The 18,153-nt window shown below is 40.7% G+C and overlaps 1 protein-coding gene across 7 annotated transcripts in view; it reads left to right on the plus strand.

The window, feature by feature from the left end:
* The window catches only part of MYT1 (myelin transcription factor 1), a 124,414-nt gene extending 106,565 nt beyond the window's left edge, over nt 1-17,849 (plus strand). For all 7 annotated transcript variants that reach the window (XM_086932793.1, XM_086932796.1, XM_086932797.1 and 4 more), the window contains 6 exons: nt 1,769-1,852; nt 3,463-3,684; nt 5,068-5,159; nt 7,798-7,901; nt 9,966-10,109; nt 13,932-17,849. In XM_086932793.1, the coding sequence (XP_086788919.1) occupies nt 1,769-1,852; nt 3,463-3,684; nt 5,068-5,159; nt 7,798-7,901; nt 9,966-10,109; nt 13,932-14,072 (787 nt within the window). In that variant the 3' untranslated portion in view covers nt 14,073-17,849. The remainder of the gene's footprint in view (nt 1-1,768; nt 1,853-3,462; nt 3,685-5,067; nt 5,160-7,797; nt 7,902-9,965; nt 10,110-13,931) is intronic.
* Nucleotides 17,850-18,153: the final 304 nt, after the last annotated feature.

Raw genomic sequence — 18,153 nt, forward strand, 5'->3', positions numbered from 1 at the left:
AGAGACAGGTGGACCTTACATTTTCCATTGATGTTTGCTCTACCGACTGAAAGTTTACTCCAACTGCCTGACGTAGCAGGGGCCATCAAGAGGTATTACACTGCCCGCACTACTTAGTGTGGCCGGTGTAATGGTTTTTTTCTGTCCATTCCCATTAGGAAAAACCTGGCAGTGAGGGACAAAAAGAAAATAAAACTTTGGAAAAGTTTGGTAAATGGTTGTCCATAAATATTGTTGTACATTGAAGGAATGGCTATGAGGGCAGTTGCTTTCAGTGTACATTTATTTTAAAATTTTGAGGATGGCAGTTTGACAGGTTGGCCAAGGTAATGTCCTCCGTCACCCTGATGGACGGAGTACCATTTAGTCAAACCTTAAATCAGACCCAAGTCTCTGGGGCACTCCACAACCATATTTCTAGAAGACACACACTGCGGTGCAATTAATGAGCTCAACCTGTTTGTGTGTCCCTTGAACCACCACACCGCTGGAAAATACACCCACACAAACCCTGCACCTTGGGTACACACATATATATTCTATGCCTCTGTAACACAAACACGCACCCAACCTACAAAAAATACATACATGCACTTTAACTTTGGCACAAATACAGATACATTATGGTACTACTATGCTCCTGCATTCGCACTCAACAAGCCTCTTATCGCCTACTTTCCACAAGCCTTCTCAGCAACAAAAGGTATGTGAGAAATATGTGACCATCTTTTTAAGATAGTACCGAAGCTGCTATGGGAATTCAAGAATTCTGCTCTTGTCAGGGACCTAGTATCAGAATTTTTGTGGGCCAGAAGCAGCACTACTGGCATATGTGTTATACATGTACTTCAAAATCCATTAGTGGCTCAGTGGGCAAAAAACAGAGGACTTTCCTCAGTGACCGTCTCAGGGGGGCACCCCTGGAAAACCTCACTGCATACAAGGGGGCAGGCATTAACTGAGTATCAGAATAAGGCCTCAATTTTTCAAGTTGCTCTAGGATGAAGGATGGTGGAGAATACCAAGATTGTGTACTCTCACAATCTTCACTTCTATAAGTGCTATCATAAAGGGAATGTACATTGGGCACAATAGTGTAATGACTAATTGAAAGTGGGGAAACGTTCTATTTAATTTCTGCACATTTAGCTAGAGAATGAACTTTGTGAATTCGCTATTTTCTTACATTAACCACAGTGAGTTAGAGTGAATTATATCATTTTGAGAATGTTAGCATCAAGCGCTCACAATGAAATGTGTGGAGCCCTGTTCATCAAGGACAGACGTTATGAATTTCTAAGAGATAGGGGAGGACTGATGAAAACTCTAAGGGCTCGTATTGAAACCATGCCCAGGCTCGGATCCTCGCAGACTGACCGTTAAAGATAGAGCAAGGTTCATATGGAACAAGGTTTCTCTGCAGAAAGGTTCATGCAAGAATCCTGGCATTTGCAAAACGTGTGACACTGTTTCTAGTCCTAACCATCAAGTGGCACCATTGCTAATAGTTGGCAACATAAGGAGTGGAATGTTGTGCTGCAATGTTTGTATTCTGCCGTATTTCTGTGCCACTTGCGACATGTGCATAAAAAATGGTTCATTAAAAATATTGTTTAAAAAGGCTTTCGAACGTTGGCTTTGCTACCTTGACTCAACATTGTCTTCTGTTCGCTATGCAAGAGAATGGCAGTCACGTAGAAGCATCGACTGAATGCATGTTGAAGAATCACTGACTATAACCACTTTCATTGTTTCATTTTTTCTGTAGTTTGTCAGGTTGCCCCCGTGCCAAGAAAGGTGGCCTAAAGGTTACTCCTACCAAGGACGACAAGGAAGATCCTGAGTTGATGAAGTAAGTGTTCACTGGGCTTGAGTGAAGTTGATCCCCTTGTAGTACCAGGAGCTTCCTCTAAACCAGACACTTAAAATCCTGGTAATCATCTACACGTCTCAATAACAGTAGATAGAAATTAGGGCCACTGTCCCATCACAGTTGCCGTAAGAGACTACTTGTGATCCTAGGCTGCAAGGATTGCGACCAGGCTCCTCCCTGTCCTATGACTTCCTTCAATTCCAACCACAGCTAGGAGCAGCTTGGTTTGAGAAGTATTAGGTTATTTCTACATCATGAGTCACCATTTTTCTGTTTCTGATTACTGTTTCTGTATGCAGTAATCAGGAATCATTTAATCGCATGTGCATTGCTATAAGGAAACTTTACATGGCAGGGTCGCCACAAAGTTCCTATATTCCCAGTCTTCTGACCATTATGACTCCAAAAACCTCTATTGAGTTTGTAGCTTGAAGTGTATTTCTGACTGTAGAGTGGTTGTCTCTTCCTTTGCCCACCACATTTTCACAATTACAAAAGAGGGTAGTAGTGGACTAAGAATCACACCTCGTGTTGATGTACAAATTGTAGTGGGATTGCAGTAATAGAGGAAAAGCACAAGAAAGTTTGGGATGGTGCTCCTGACGTTATCACACACCCTACTACCTGAGGTGTGAGTTCAAACGTGGACCAAAAGATTGAATGAGACAATTATATGACAAGGAAAACCATCGCACTCAATGTGTAATCATAGTAAACATATATGGTCCAAACAGTAAGGACTTGTGTTGAGAAGAAAATGTTCATTATTACAGAGATACATAGATTAAATGGTCTTCAGTACATTCATGTTTCATAAATTCATATTCTTCAGTTCCCAGTACTGGATAACAGCCGACACGTGTTTTGTCACGCAGTGACTTTTTCCAAGGCTTAAATCCTGGCACTGGAAGAATATGCCGAAACCAAATCGGAACAGTGTATTGTTTTGTTTCAGAGAGCAGCACTTAAAAGGATGTCACATGCTACTAATGATGCGAAAAGTTGTGAACAGTAAAGAACAGTGTAAACGAGGCAAAAAGTACGCAATCTAGAGTGGACAACCGATCTTCTCATATATGTCCGAAATGGTTCCAACACCTTGTGGGGATAACATGTAAGAGACTGAGTAGTATCACCGTGTTATTTACCAAACAAAGGACCTTGAGAAGCCGCTGTATCGAGCTGAATCACTTCCAATCTGTGAAACTCTTCTCAACACAAGTCCCTGCTGTTTGGACCTTATATGTTTTCTATGATTACGCATTGAGTGCTATGGTTTTCCTTGTCAGCTTTTCACAATAAACCTCTACATGTAGACCTCTACAGCTTACTTATACTAAAAGGGCATCAGAGTGCATCTTCCATCAGAAACCATCCTATAGACTGTCATGCTGTAAAATGAATGCACCTCCTGTGTTTGGTTCTGTATGCCAAGACTACAGGAAGTCAGTATGGTGTGGAAAGGGGATGTATAGACTTTCCCTGGGTATAGAGTCCCACTGTCATTGAGCAATGATATAAAACAGACTCTGCTAATGTTGTAATATGCAACGGTTTAGTGATTTTTTTTTCTTCTGTTCACTGTTTAGGTGCCCTGTACCAGGTTGTGATGGGCTCGGCCACATTAGTGGCAAATATGCTTCTCACCGCAGTGCCTCAGGATGCCCGCTGGCTGCCCGGCGGCAGAAGGAAGGATCTCTCAATGGCTCTGCCTTCTCCTGGAAATCGCTGAAGAATGAGGGCCCATCCTGTCCAACGCCAGGCTGCGATGGCTCTGGCCATGCTAATGGTAGCTTCCTCACGCATCGCAGGTACGCCAAGTATGCAGGCTTCACATGACAGTTCATCATGCAAGCATTATGAGGGAGAATAAAATACCAGTCAAACATTTTCCTTCTATCTACACTGTATCCATACTCACTCTACATGGAGTTATGTGTGTGGTGACTTTTGGGTGGGCCAAAGCATATTTTTTGCCACTGTGTGTCTTTGGTTTGGTATTTTCAGAAAATAACTTTGTTTTGTTTTCTATGTAGATAGAATGTGTTTGTGCTTTCAATTCAAAGTATAACCACGCTCAAACAAGACAACATATATAAATTTTTAAGATAAGGTTTGGTGTACTTGAAACAGTGAGAATTGATTTTATTTGAATTTTCACTTTCAGAAATTGCTTGCTCTTACTAAATACGTTTCATATTGTTGGATAACTCCAGGGCTTTAAGTGGGTCGGGTCTCACTGGTGCTGGGAACCGGCAGTTTTGTAAAGGGGGCCATGTAACGGGTCCTTATCGGGCTCTGAGTTGTGCACAGGCGGTCCGTTTTTTCCCCTTTCGTGTTTTTAAGCCAAGCCCTTAATTTACGCTGACCACGCCCCTTTGAGTGACCCCCCACACACACAGTTTTTTCATCCCACTTAAAGCTCTGGATAACTCCACACCTTTGTTTCTACTCTATTAAGTACACGGTCTGGATTTGATGACAAAAATGTTTAGAAGCAGTGAAAGGTAGACATTGTGGAAGTTGCTTGATTGTGAGATACTAAAAGGCTTAAGTTTCAGATACACTCCATGAGGTGACTCTGGAAGTTCTCCGCTGATTGCTCAATTTTTAAATCTGTTATTTCTGTAAAACTGGTTATTCCTGACTTAAGAGACTGTTATGCTAATGAATTGTGCAGAAATTAACTGCGTAGATAATTGTACAGGCGAAACATGTCGATAGTGGTTTAGGGATGTGGTTTTTTTCATTTGATTTTCCTTTTAATGCCCTCGACATATAACTTTATTCTAGTTTTACATGTCTTGCTGAGAGACACTGTCAGCTGAAACATGTCTCCTGCCAATAACGTGCAATAAATACTGTTTAACATGAGGTGTGCACTTGCTTAACGTAGTCCCATGTAACTGCCTAAGTTTCTAAAAAAAATAATTATGCAGTTTCACACAACATTTTGAACACATTACGATTCTATATAATCATTACAGTGGCCAGAAGAAAACAGTGATGAATAAAATGCTCCTCGTTTTGGCTTTATCTCCATGTCACATACTTTAGAAATGAGGGCATTTCTTTGTTTTGTAATTGAGAGGCACCTTTTTTCAAAGAATGGTTAGTGTGCACTTAGTTTCATTCTATATTACTACTACAAGCCGTTGTGGAATGCTTCAACTATGTCTTGGTTCTTCTTTCAGTTTGTCTGGGTGTCCAAGAGTCAGCTTTTCCGGAAGAAAAGGAAAACTCTCGGGGGATGAGCTTCTAAGCACAAGATTTCGGACCACTGATGGTAAGGATATTGGACGGCTGTCAGTATACTTTGCAGCAAAAAAACGGATAAAAATACATCCATATCTTAGATACATCCATCTGTCACACAAGCCTTATGCCTCAAAGACTGTGAAGCTCATTAGCCGCCACAATTCTTTACTCAGTTTCCCTTACAATCCACATACTCTTCCTGAACATTATAAAGCCTAACCATAGCTGGATCCTCTGCAAGATGCAGTGCCTCATTTGTGAAAACTTCAACAACACTTTGTGACATCTCTTTAAAACAGTTTCCCCATCCATACCTCATTGACTCATACAGCAACCACTCAGTACACTAAAGTACTTAATTCAGTAAGAAATACACACCCATCTACACCTTGATGCTCTGAAAACACCACTCCATCCTTATAGTTGGCCATTCCATTTATATACTTGAAATGTAGCCCCTCGGATCCCTCCACATCAGCAGAACAGATGAATGCCTTCAGACAATTCATCCTGCAAAGTTCACATTAAAAATCACATAAAATAGTCACTATACATTGAAATGCAAAATCTGTTTTTTATTAGGAGAAAATGCACTGCTTGAATATCAGCAGCATGGGGCTCTCGAATACTCAACGGGTTCTGTGTCACGCCCTACAACTATGAATCAATGTATACTCACTGATTTTCTGGACAAGATGGTATATATCTAGAGAGTATAGAAAAATACCGGCTGCCCCTGATGTAGGGTCAAATATAAAATCAGTAAAGAAAATGCATTTTCCAGCAGTAGGAGGGTTCTAGAGCAAATGATCATGTGTACACTGCAAGTAACAGAAGGCTTTTATGGGCTGGTGGTGAATGCATAGTGCGGCCTCCTATTAGCGACAGGTACAACTTTCGAAGGAGTCTTGGTAAATCTTAAGGGATTGATCAAAGTTTAATGACTGAGACGATGCAGTGATTTAGAGTGGCACGAAAACAAAGCAGCTCCCCAGAAATAGGCAAATACCCCATCTGCCTGACTCAGCTGTACCCCTATTGCATTTGGAAGTGAGGTGAGGAAATCATCTGGTTTGGTATCACCAAGCTCTGCCATTGGAAGTCCTTTGCTGCAGTCAATCTGCCTAATGCAGCTATAGTATAAAAGTAAGAAGGCCCACCATATTTTGGACAGGCATTCCTAAACGATTTAGGTCTCAATTGAGACAGTGCATGCATTGTCTCTTGCAAGACATTTTGTTAATTTATAGTGGGTTTAGAACCTACCCATTGCTTGCTGTTGGCTGAATTAATTATCACTCTCATTTTATTGCATGTTTGTCAGCGCATTCTGCTTCACTTCCTCTTCTTTTATTTGGCACTCCCTCGGATGATTGGCCAAAGTTTCACTGCTCGCATTTTTAGAGCTGCTTTTTTCTTTTTGTAGAAGCACTCCATGAGAGTGCATGTTTTTGCAAGCTGTCTCCCTCATGTGCTTCTCTAACCTCGCTCTCTGTACCCGTGCGCCTCTGCCCCAAACTCCCAACACTCACCAGTGAGCTTCTCTACACTGCACATCCCTCTCCACACATGTGCCTGTAGACCCCACCCACACTTATGTTGCTCTTGTGTGCTCTTATGCTTGTGTTCCCCCTAGACCCAGCCTCCCCATGTTGCTCCCTCTTGCCCGTGTGCTTCGGTGCCCCCCGGCTCTCCTCCATGTTGCCTAATCCACCACCGCCTCCACCACAACATGTGGCTGTCCTTGCAGACTCACTACCCAGGCCCCATTAATGTTAAAAAAAGTGTGGTGACGTGGCCTCTGGATTGCATCATTTTGTAGGTGTGCGCATGCATGTTCAATGCATGCGTGCCCCTTCAAAATTACACAACCTAGCGGTCGCATCCTAGGGCTTATTATTATTTTTTTATTTTTTTACCTTTCCTTCTTCCTGTACATCAATTGCTTTGATGCTGTAAGGCAAGATGAAAAGGTAATAGCAGTCAACAGCTCTCTAAAGCAAGACATGTTGGCTTTACTATTGCTTGCTTTTCCTGCTCTGGGCCGTCATCATAGGCAAGGTGGCCACAAACAGTAAGAAGCAACAGAGAAGACCCATACATCCTGACAAAAAACATCACGCATGTCATGGAGATTAATATTTTTGTTTTGCTGAAACAAACTCCAACTAAGCAGGTCTGTTTCTGTAAAAACAAATAAAGGAAATTCGCTTCCATGACATGGCAGCTTGACCGGGCTCTGTGCATTTACCCCAAAAATGCTCCCCCATGCCGCCCAGAGCACTTTCAGCAAAACAACTCTTATGTTTGTGAGCAAGTGGTGGCAAGGATAGAGACAGCAGGGACTCTCCATCCATAACAATTTAAAGGCTGCTCTGTCATGAGGCTATGTGGCTTGAAACAAGTGTAACATGTACTGTCATTTATTATGAGGTGGAGTGATCTAATGTACAGCTTCACCACACTGGCTCTTTGTTCTATTTTCTGCAAAAATCATCAGAGGTAACCACGTTCATATTCAAGGATTCTTGTTCCCAGGAACGTCATCAAGTCTATTTACACGCAAAACAAAACTGAAAAGGCTGTTAATGAGAAGCTACTGCATTTTTTTTTCTTACTTGTAAGCCAAGAGCAGAAATAAAAGAGGCTTTTATTTTTATTTCCAGTGTTGGAAAATGATGAAGAAATTAAACAGCTGAATAAGGAGATCAGTGATCTCAACGAGTCGAATTGTGAGATGGAGGCCGACATGGTGAAATTGCAGTCACAGGTAAGTGCTGCCACACCTACCATTAGAGCACATTCACATATTATCCACTGTAGGTCCTTGCTACTCCCCAGGTAACCGGCTTATATTCGGACTACTCTGAGAAATGGCCAAGATCCACGCGCACCAAACAATGAAGTGGATAGGCTACAAAACTGTGAATGACTAAGACTCATTTAGAGAGCGTTGGAAAATTACACAGTGTACCAAAAATTGGAAATTGCCTTACTCATCAGATGTTTATGGTAGTACCATAACATGTTTATTTGTAAAGCGCACGTTCAACCGTAGGTATCGTGGCGCTAGATTACAGAAATGTATTGTTACCCATCTCAGTGGTACTCATTTTATCGACCTTCGATGGATGAAAGCTAGGACTTTAACCTGTGACCATTAGGTCAAACACAGGCCCCTGCAGTGGATGCATTAGTCCACTAAGCCACCAGACCCAAACACATATTTTCCTTATCCATATTTAAAGTATTTTAGTTGCTAAAGGGGACAATGTTTCCATGCAATTCAGTTATTCCACATTACAAATGTGTATTACAATATTACTTTAAATAGAAAGAAACATTGTTAAATATGCGAAACCCTGCAAACAACTCATTTAACAAAACGTTTCAACATTTCCAATGCGCTGAAGTAAGGTCTAAGCATGTGTTTTGTAACTGCTGAAGGTATATCATTTCATTTAGGATTACAAGAATGGTGATGGGGAATAATGATTTATGAATGTAATTTCCAGAAAATTAAAATTTTATTTCTATAAATGAATTACCTTTCGATGGAGCTGCCCGACCAACAACTGGCGTGCTTCCAGGTGATTTTGCATTCAAATATTTTGCAGCATAATCCGTTGGGTCAAAAGCTACTGTCTTGTACCTGTGTCTGAGCACTGTGGACTACTCTGATTTCCACCCATTGATTTGGTTCTGACCTGCAGCTCATTCAGAGCATGGTCTGGCACACTGCATATGAGGAAGGAAATTGGGAAGTTTCTTATCAGTAGTTAAAGTTCTCATAAGGATCTTTCTCAGATTCACAACCTTCTGAATTGTTGATCATGATGTTAGAAAAAAATTGTTTCCTTCTGACCTCATGGGAAGAATTCGAAAGATTATTAATCAGAGTAAAATCCAGTGGCAGATAAAGTAAAGTTATTTGGCTGTAACCTTTTCAGTGCTGTTCTTAGTCAAGGAGGATCCTGGCTCCCCCACAACCGGTTGGGTGATTTCAAAAGGTAATGCCACCATGGGCGTCATTTATGAGCCCCTTCTGTCTGCAAGTGGGCAGGTAAAAACTAACAACGCTAAAAGTGAGAGACGGATGGAACGTTTAAAGGAGGGAAAGGTGAAAGTAAGGAAGGGTGAAAGAAAGGTAGGAAGGGTGATAGGAAGGATGGATGGATGGATGAATAAGTGGGTTGATGGATGAGTAGATGAGTGATTGGGTGAAAGTATAGGTGAATGGATGGGTGAAAGGATAATTGAGTAAAGGGAAAGCCAACAGCATGGATGGACATACAGATGGTTGGAGTGATCGATCAAAGGATGGGTAAGTCAAAAGATGGATGTATGGATGCATGCATGCATAGAGGATGTATGTGTGAACGGACTGATGGATGAAATGGTGAAAGACTGAGGGATGAAAGAATGAATGGATGACAAATGTAAAGGTGAAATGATGGGTAGCAGGTGCAGGGAAGGGTATAAAGATGAATAGATAGATGTTTGGATGGAAGATGCAATTACACTCCTCTAGGGATGGTCGGGCAAACTGCTTCTCTTGCTTATTGCTTTCACAGCTTTGGTTCAAAGTAGGGAGTATTTAATTTTTTTTTCTGGCTACTCATTTGAAGGACATTCATAAAAATTCCAAAATTGGGAACTTACTTGTAAAACTGTCAATCCAGTTCTCATGTCCTGGATCGAAACACACTCTATTTCACCATCTAACCAGTCACAAAATGAAACACACCGCCTGTGGCCCTGCCAATGCATCTTACTGCCCTTTCTCCTCCTTACGCAGCTAGGGTTAACATGTTTATTGCGCCTCACTTTTCAGATATCGTCCATGGAGAAGAATTTGAAGAACATTGAGGATGAGAACAAAGTGATTGAGGAGCAGAACGAAGTGCTGTTTGTGGAACTCTCCGGGCTTAGCCAAGCCCTTATTCGCAGTCTTGCCAATATCCGCCTTCCGCAAATGGTAAGAGGGAAGAGTTACATGTCTCAGAAAATGCAGGCTGTAAAAACTGTTAACACATGCTGGGGCATATTTACTAGGGCTTATCCTCACCAGAACTCACTTTTTATGGCGTTCTGGTGGTGATAAGCCCTTTGTCTTTTGTACAAGGTGACGTTAAGCCGCTTAACGTGGCTCAACGCTGCCTTGTAAATAAGGCCCCTTTTCATGCAGAACTTAGCACGAAAGGGGTGGGCAATGGGTGTTGCGGTGGGCATTCTGCCACAACACCCATTGTTTTTGATGCTGCCCCTTATTTAAAAGGGTGGTGTGAACATGGGGCAGCAATAAAAAAAAAAGGCCAGGAAAAACCTAGACTTAACCTGCGAAGTGAAGAGAAATTATTAATTTCTCCTCGTTTTTGTTGTTTATGTGTGTGCTGCATTATACAGCACACATTGAAACAGCAAATTGCCATTAGTGATTTTTCATGTGAAGGAAGATTTCCCTTCCTGCACATAAAGATTTGAAAATGACTAGTTGCAACTTCTGTGTGTACTGCACAAAGCAACACATATAGAAGTTACAAATTGCCATTATGGATTGTTTATGCGCAGGAAGGGAAACCTTCCTGCATGTGAACAATCATTCCCTGCAACTTAGACACCCTTGCACTATGGTGCAAGGGTGCCAGCGTTGGCCCTAGGCAGCAAGGTTTAGCGCCAGCGCTGGGGGAAACGCAGGGGTTTGCTGCATTCTTGTGAATACGGCGCAATCCTGCTTTTTTTTAAACTGTGCAATTTTGGAGCTACACTGCGCTCTGCCAGTTTATTGTAAATATGCCCCTCCATGTGTAATCTTTGTTTGTTGTATTCCTACAGGTTGTGAGTTTAATGTGTGTCAATTAAAATCACAAAACGCTTTTCTTCTCGGCATCCCTCCTGCAGGCTGCCACTTTGCTTTTTGGAGTTCATTTCTATTGCGCAACCATGAACGGACACGGACACACACACACACACAAGCACACACACACACACACACACACACACACACACACACCTACACACACACATAGACACACTCACACACAAAGAGTTGCAGCTTTAGTGGCTTTTAAGCTAGAATTGTAATCATGAACCAAGGAAAGAAAATAGGACAGGCCTCAGCACAACTATACCTCACAAGTATACCTTATGGATACACAACTGAGAGAGAATGAAAGGTACCAATCACAAGCAAGTACAGACAAAGCCATGATAAATGTGAGTGAAGCTTGTGTGACTTGAAAATGTAGTAGTTCCGTTTTTTCAACTTGCAAGAGCTCACACTAATAATTACACCTAACTCCTATTACCTTAACCACCCACTAGAAACTGGAGGAAACACTTCAGTTTTCATAGGGCACAAGACTAACCCAATAACCAATACATTTGAAACAATAGTTAATAACCATTAGATTAACTACTAATCTTGGGTTTCATAGTAGCGTTCCATCCGCCATAAAGTGCTTCAGAGCCTCGTTAGGAGTAGCAGCAAACTCTATATAAATGCAATTACAATACAGCACAGTTCCCTGAATTAGAAATTTGGGGAAGTATTATTGGGGTAATACTTCCACATAAAAAAATTAAACAAGTACATACTAAAGTGACAGCAATGCACAGACAAGGATATTGTTGGGTCCACCAGAATGAACCTGTTGACTAATGCACTACCTGTCTAACTGGGGAACTCAGAGTGGGTCCAAGAATAATCCTGTTAGGTACATTTATTTGCTCATAGAAAATGGAATTCAGCACAGAGGGACTTACAAATGACCAATGTTGAGATTTGCGTAGGAACGTTTGTTTACTGCACAAGTTTAACACCTTCTGCTAAGGTTGTTTCATTTGATCCCTATTTAGCTGTTCTATATGTGGTATCATTATGCAGCGAGATTTTTTCTTAAATTAGACCGGAAGCCAGAGTCACAAGCCCAGCTTTGTCATGGCAGTGTAACTTGCAGCATTGAAATCCTCATATGTAAATAACGCGCTCATCTCAAAGATGGTTCTAGTAACTGCCTTTCAATTTACTTCCAAGCTAGAGCGCAATAATTGTGGGTTATTTAGGCAGCGCGCACGAACATTGCAGGCTACTTTTGTTAAAATAAAAATATTCTCAGGCATCGTTGAGAATGTGCGTTGCTTCACGGGGATACAGCATTTTCACCATCTGTGCCTTCAACCAGTACGAGTGACGAGACATGTATGGCCATTATTTAAGGTGGAGCCAACTGTTTGCATTTTGATTTCATACCCCTTTCAGTTTCCCTTCTTTGACACACATGCCTACGTCATCCAATTTCGTATTTTTTTCTGGGTGATATAAGTGAGGACAGCGAAGCTGCGTGTGTGTGTGTGTGTGTGTGTGTGCGTGTGTGTGTGTGTGTGTGTATGTCCCCACTTTAAATATATTTATATATGCAGACTCACTGGGTATATGCATTTTTGCACTATTGTTGAACGTTGGTAATGAATAGCATAAAACATGCTGTGTTTCTGTATATATAGTTTGTGTCAATGATAGTTCCTTGTGTTGATTTCATTTTTTAGGCAAAGTAGTTAGCCTAAGCTAGGAAACAAGGTGTTAAATGTGGGCAGTAATGTAACATCACATTGTAGAGGTCTTATGACTATTAGGAGAGTTGTTTCCCTATGTACATTTTTACAGTGCTTTTCACATATAAGTTTCACTGTACTGTTGTAGTGTCATGGGATTTCACCTTTTCACTGCAGTATACATGTGTTAATGTGTATTTATTAGTAAATTATGTGTTATTGGTCTACATTTATTTTCATTGTCCTGACTCACAAATATATATTCCAAAGTCTGAGGATTCTTACTCTGGAACCTTTTCCTTCTGATATTTTTCTATAAACCTGCCCTTGAGCTTTGACACCCTCAGATTTAGGTTTATGGATATTGTGTTTCGAAGTTTTTAATTTGGATGTTATAGCAAACACTGGGCCTGATATATAAAACTTTTGTAGAGTTACAAACTGTGATTCGGATCGTTTAAATTTTAGGAGTTGGAAAATTATTACTGACTCCTAAAACAGGTTTGCAACTCCACAAGGCATTCCTGTTTGGAAGGGGCTTGTTGTAGGTCTCCCTTCCAAATAGTTATTCTTTAGAAGACGAATCAATATTTTGTGATCCAAATGTTGAAAATGTACTGACTCCGGAGCTGTGGTAGAGCAATTCCAGAAAGGGAAGGTTCCACAAAGTACCTTGTCCCCTTTGTGAATTAAAAAAAAAGGTGGTTGGGAAGTAGGCAGTGTTGCCAACTATCCAACAAACTTTTAAAAGAAGTAACATTATTTTTTTAAACACAGCCATGTTTCCTTTAAGGTAAACGGGCTGCATTTAGAAAACTATGTTTTTTTTTATTAAAATACAATTACTTAGATGGTGGTTTGTGGATCCCAGCAGGCCATCATCCCTCTGATGGTATCCTGTTAGAGGAAGTCACAATTTGCAACCTGCCTTATTAATATTCAGGAGGTAGGTCGGATTGCAACTCACTCCAAATTGTAATTTTTTAACCGACCTATTAGTATATACGTTGGGTTGCAAAATTCAAAAGTGGGGCAGAAATACTAGTTACCATTTGTGACCAGTTTTTAATGACCAGTGTTTTGTACATCAGGGCTACTCCCTTCTAAACCGCAGTCCTCAAGAAGGTTGTTTTTTTAAATAGAGGTTATTCAGTTGACTTGCCTGGCCACTTTCTTTGTTAATTTGCAAAAACAACATTACTGATTTGGCTTAATTTTTATTTTATCATCGTCTATCTCACTGCAGGAGCCAATCGATGAGCATAATTTCGATACCTACGTGAACACTCTAACTGACATGTACACCAATCAAGAGTGTTACCAGAATCCAGAGAACAAAGGACTGCTGGAGAGTATCAAAGAAGCAGTGAAAGGAATCCAGGTTTGAGTGTGAAATGAAGCAACAAAAACTCTGCAAAAATGAAGTATTTCACTCAAGTTTTCAGGCCGACAAGCCATTCAACTTCATGAATGGCAAAAGACAAATGGGACCAACATTTGAACCCAAGGATCATCTTTTGGAGAACCAGGATTTGGATGAAATCTCCTCTTTTTTATGGGAGGTGTTAACCTTTCTGAAAAAAATATTTGGGAGAGCTCTCCTTCCTTAGTTCAGAGTACTGTTGTGGATATTCAAGTCTTGTTGGTTACTGTTAAGTCAACATCGTCTTAAATAGCCAGTTTGCATGGTTGAAAATGAAGAGACGTTTGGCTTGTAGTTTGGTAACTAAGAGTTGGACATGTGGAAGATTTAAGACTACCTTTGACTTAGATCCTGTTGGTTTAACTCAAAACATATTGAGTTCACCACATAGTTAGGTGTTGTGTCAACTGGGAGGAGGGAAAGTCAAGAGGTTGCTTCTGTAAAGGGCAAATTCAGGAACATGTCTTGGATCACGCAACCAGCAAGGCCTCCAGACAATCCCTTGGGCACAACACTCACAGGGTGAAGAGAAGCCTTCCGGTTCTTCGGACCAGCCAGTGCTTCATTTCAAATGTATCTTAGCTCTGAAAGCTATGGAGACAGCACCGTTGGATCTGCAGCTTCGCACCAACCCGGGAGCCACTCCACGCCTCCAGCCCAGCGCTTTCAAGGAACCTGCTGTCAGCATTTGAAGTGTTAAAAACGTAGCTTACCTAAATCAAAAAACTGAAGATGCAGGTTTGAAATTCCAGTGGAAGCGCATGGGATAAAAGGTTCTCTCAGGGAAGCTTTTGGAGTTTGCACCCATAGCATTCCTTTGACTGTCTTATAAAGAGTGAATTGCTGCAAAGAATTTTATGAACTACTTATTCCTGGAGGGGCATGGGTGCAGCCCTTTGTGTGCAACGTCCAGTGTCCATGGTCCGTACACTTGAGTTTGTGAATTGTTTGGGTTCATTTTGTTCTTCAAATCGTTAGAGTACAATGTGTGCTGAAGTCGAGACACTGTCTTCATACTAGGAGATTGCACAAATAGGCCCAGGGGTAAAACTTTGCCAAAGCTATAGTACCAGGAGCATTTTTCCAAATAATTGGTAAATTTTGGAGGAACTATAATTCTTTTTTCCCGATGGGCATTGTGTCGCCCACATCAAAGCTTTGGATAGTGCAGGAAGCAGAGTCTTCACAATATCCTTACGCAACTTGCTCGAAACATCTGCTCTTGTGAGTAAAGGGCAGACACAAGTGAAAGCCTCTCTGCAGTGATCCCTCTTGCAAAGCGGACACCCTAAGTGCAACACAGATGCATCCAAAATGCGACCAATAGAAATGGCTGTTGCTCTTTCTCATGATCTGGTCCCACGCCAAGGTCTTCAATTGCTGCAGCATCTCCAAACACTGTGCCTTCTCATCCCTTGCTCCTCTGCTAGTGAGCTCTGTCCTACTTCCTCCATAACCGTTGGTATTTCCTCCCATCTTGAAGCTCACTAATAAACGAGACACCTTCTCCTGAAAGGATAAAAGGCAGCTCACCCTAAATGTGCATTTGTTTTTAGCTCGGAAATAACATTAGAATGGCACCACCAAAAACTGCTAATACCGCTTGACACAACTCCCTAAGAAAATATCCATTTGCATTAAAGTTTTTTGTCTTGTACTGCTTCAGATCAAGGAGCATGCATTAATTTGCTGAAGCAGTGCATAGAAATTAAACCGTTTATTGGATGCCAAAGTTGAACCTTAGTCAAGCAGCTGTGACAGCCATCATGAAATAGTGGCAGGAGCAAAATCCGTCTGTAATTTTTAATTTGCGGTTGCAGTCAGTTTGCAATTTGCGGCTGCTTAATACAACAAGCAAATGTCTCTATCACTTACGGCCAGAATCTTGACAAATGTCTTTAGGAATTAAAACATATATTGCCATTTGTACTGATCGATAAACCCGCAAAACAAATGCAAACTGCCAGTCTTCCCTCCAAAGTCTCAGTTGTGGTGTATCTTCTAATATATTCAGCCATATCAGTTAAGTAGGCCCAACCCAAGATGGCTGACTTGTTTAGAAAAGTCAGGGCCAAGGGAAAAGACAACTAGCTTCTAATGAGCTTGCCCCTATAGCGCTTAAGGTTACTGGAACAGAGTGGGATATGGTGCTGCGTTTTCATTGTTACTGTCTTGGAAAAAAAGTCTTGAGAAAAGTCCAATGTCAGAACTGCATGTTAGCATGTAACCTAAAATAGGTGATATCTAGGGAGCCAGTGGGTCCAGGGGTGGGTCTAAAGCCTACTGTATCCCTGCATAACATCTTATGTCACTCCTACTTTTGGTCGCCTCTGTGTCTTTGTTGTTATGTTCATTATACCATTTTATATACTGTGCCTTGGTTGTGAAGGGCGTCCAAATATCCTATCAGATATTTGAAAAAAGAAGGAAAAAACAACTCAACATGTGAGTCAACCTTGCTATACCTGACCTGAAAGCCTGAAACAAAGCGGCAGAAGGCCCACAGGAAGGTTGGAAAGAGAGACTGGTTAATCCAATCTTTCTTCCTTCCAGACAGGTTTCAAATCCTGAGGGCATGTTGATCGCATTCATGAATGTTTTATTTATTGAAAAGACTTCCAGGTTAGGGTGCACTTCATGGTGCTCTTAAAACCCACCTCCCTTCCCCGCGCACTTGCAGCATTCTGTGCTGGTTGAGATGGGATTATTGTTCCCTTGAAGAAGGATCTTTCCCAACGCCATAGTGATTTGGCATCGGTTCTCTTCATGGCCTGTTAAAAGGTGCAAAAACGGGATGCATTTCTGTTTGTTAATTCAATGCGTTAAGAAGAATTGTTCTTAAAATGTAAATAGAGTCCAAAATGATTGTGACTGCATTTGAAATAGTATTAAAAAGTAGGGGTGAAAAATGCACTTCCTCTAAGAAATTAGAAGTTAGTTTTTTTAATGAAACTGTATATTTAATTTTTTGGTGAGACCTATGGTAATTTATTCACAAACACCTGGTGTTACTTGTGTCTATTTATTTACAATTATTCTAATTTATTAACTCATTAATTAATTCATTATTGTTATACTTATTTTACAACTGATCGCTAGACATACACACAAGTGGGAGGGTGCAGGGTAAAGCAGGGAAAGAATGCTGGACAAAGAACACAAATGTAAAAATAATAAAAATCAAATCATTTTGACAAAAGAAGTAGAGAAGAAAAATATAACTTGTAACACTAATTTTGATGCAACCAAGTTATTTTTATATATTTTGTTATTATTTATTCTTTTAAAAAAATGGGAATTTTTTTAAGCTATTTTATAACCGAGAAGTTTTGATATTTGTTTTTCGGGGAGGAGTGAAAATCTCATTTTGAATATGATTTACTTCTTCTTTTGTTCACATACTTTCAGGCACTGAAAACAAAAAATGAATATGTGGTATTTATTATTTATTTAATATTTAAGTCTAATAAACTGTGCTGTGGCTGTATATTTATTTTGTCATGTTCTGTGTGCGTCTGTTATGTAATGGCTGAGTAAAATTGTCATGTGAAGGAATATTGTTAATATTTAAAAAAAACAAGAATATAGCATTGAATTGAAAGTTATGGGAGGCTATATGTTATTCTGTGATGAGTAAAAACTGTGATTCTTTCTAACCCCCCTCAGGAAATGTAAGAAACAGACAGGAATTCATTGTGTATTTGCGGGACGATTTCATAATAAAAAACCCAGTTCTGTCTATGAAGTTGGTTCTCTCTCTGCAGTTTGTTGGGGTGCTTGTTCAGCTTGTCTATCTGCTTGTTCAGTTGTTGATGCCAGAATGTTCTCTCTGTCCTCAAAGCCTTCCTTCAGGGGTTCCCAGCATACATATGTCACTGGGGCCATATCATCCAAAGCAGAGACGTCTAAGGTGCAGGTACAAGCCAGATGTTGTCTTGCTAAAACATCTTTAATTACCAAAAATATGTCCCACAACCAGATTTTATTAGCACCAGCCACTTACAAGTCCTGCTCACTATGCCCATCTTTATTGTTATTACCTAGC

The sequence above is a fragment of the Lissotriton vulgaris genome, chromosome 7, assembly GCF_964263255.1.
Source record: "Lissotriton vulgaris chromosome 7, aLisVul1.2, whole genome shotgun sequence".
NCBI classification, from domain to species: Eukaryota; Metazoa; Chordata; class Amphibia; order Caudata; family Salamandridae; genus Lissotriton; species Lissotriton vulgaris.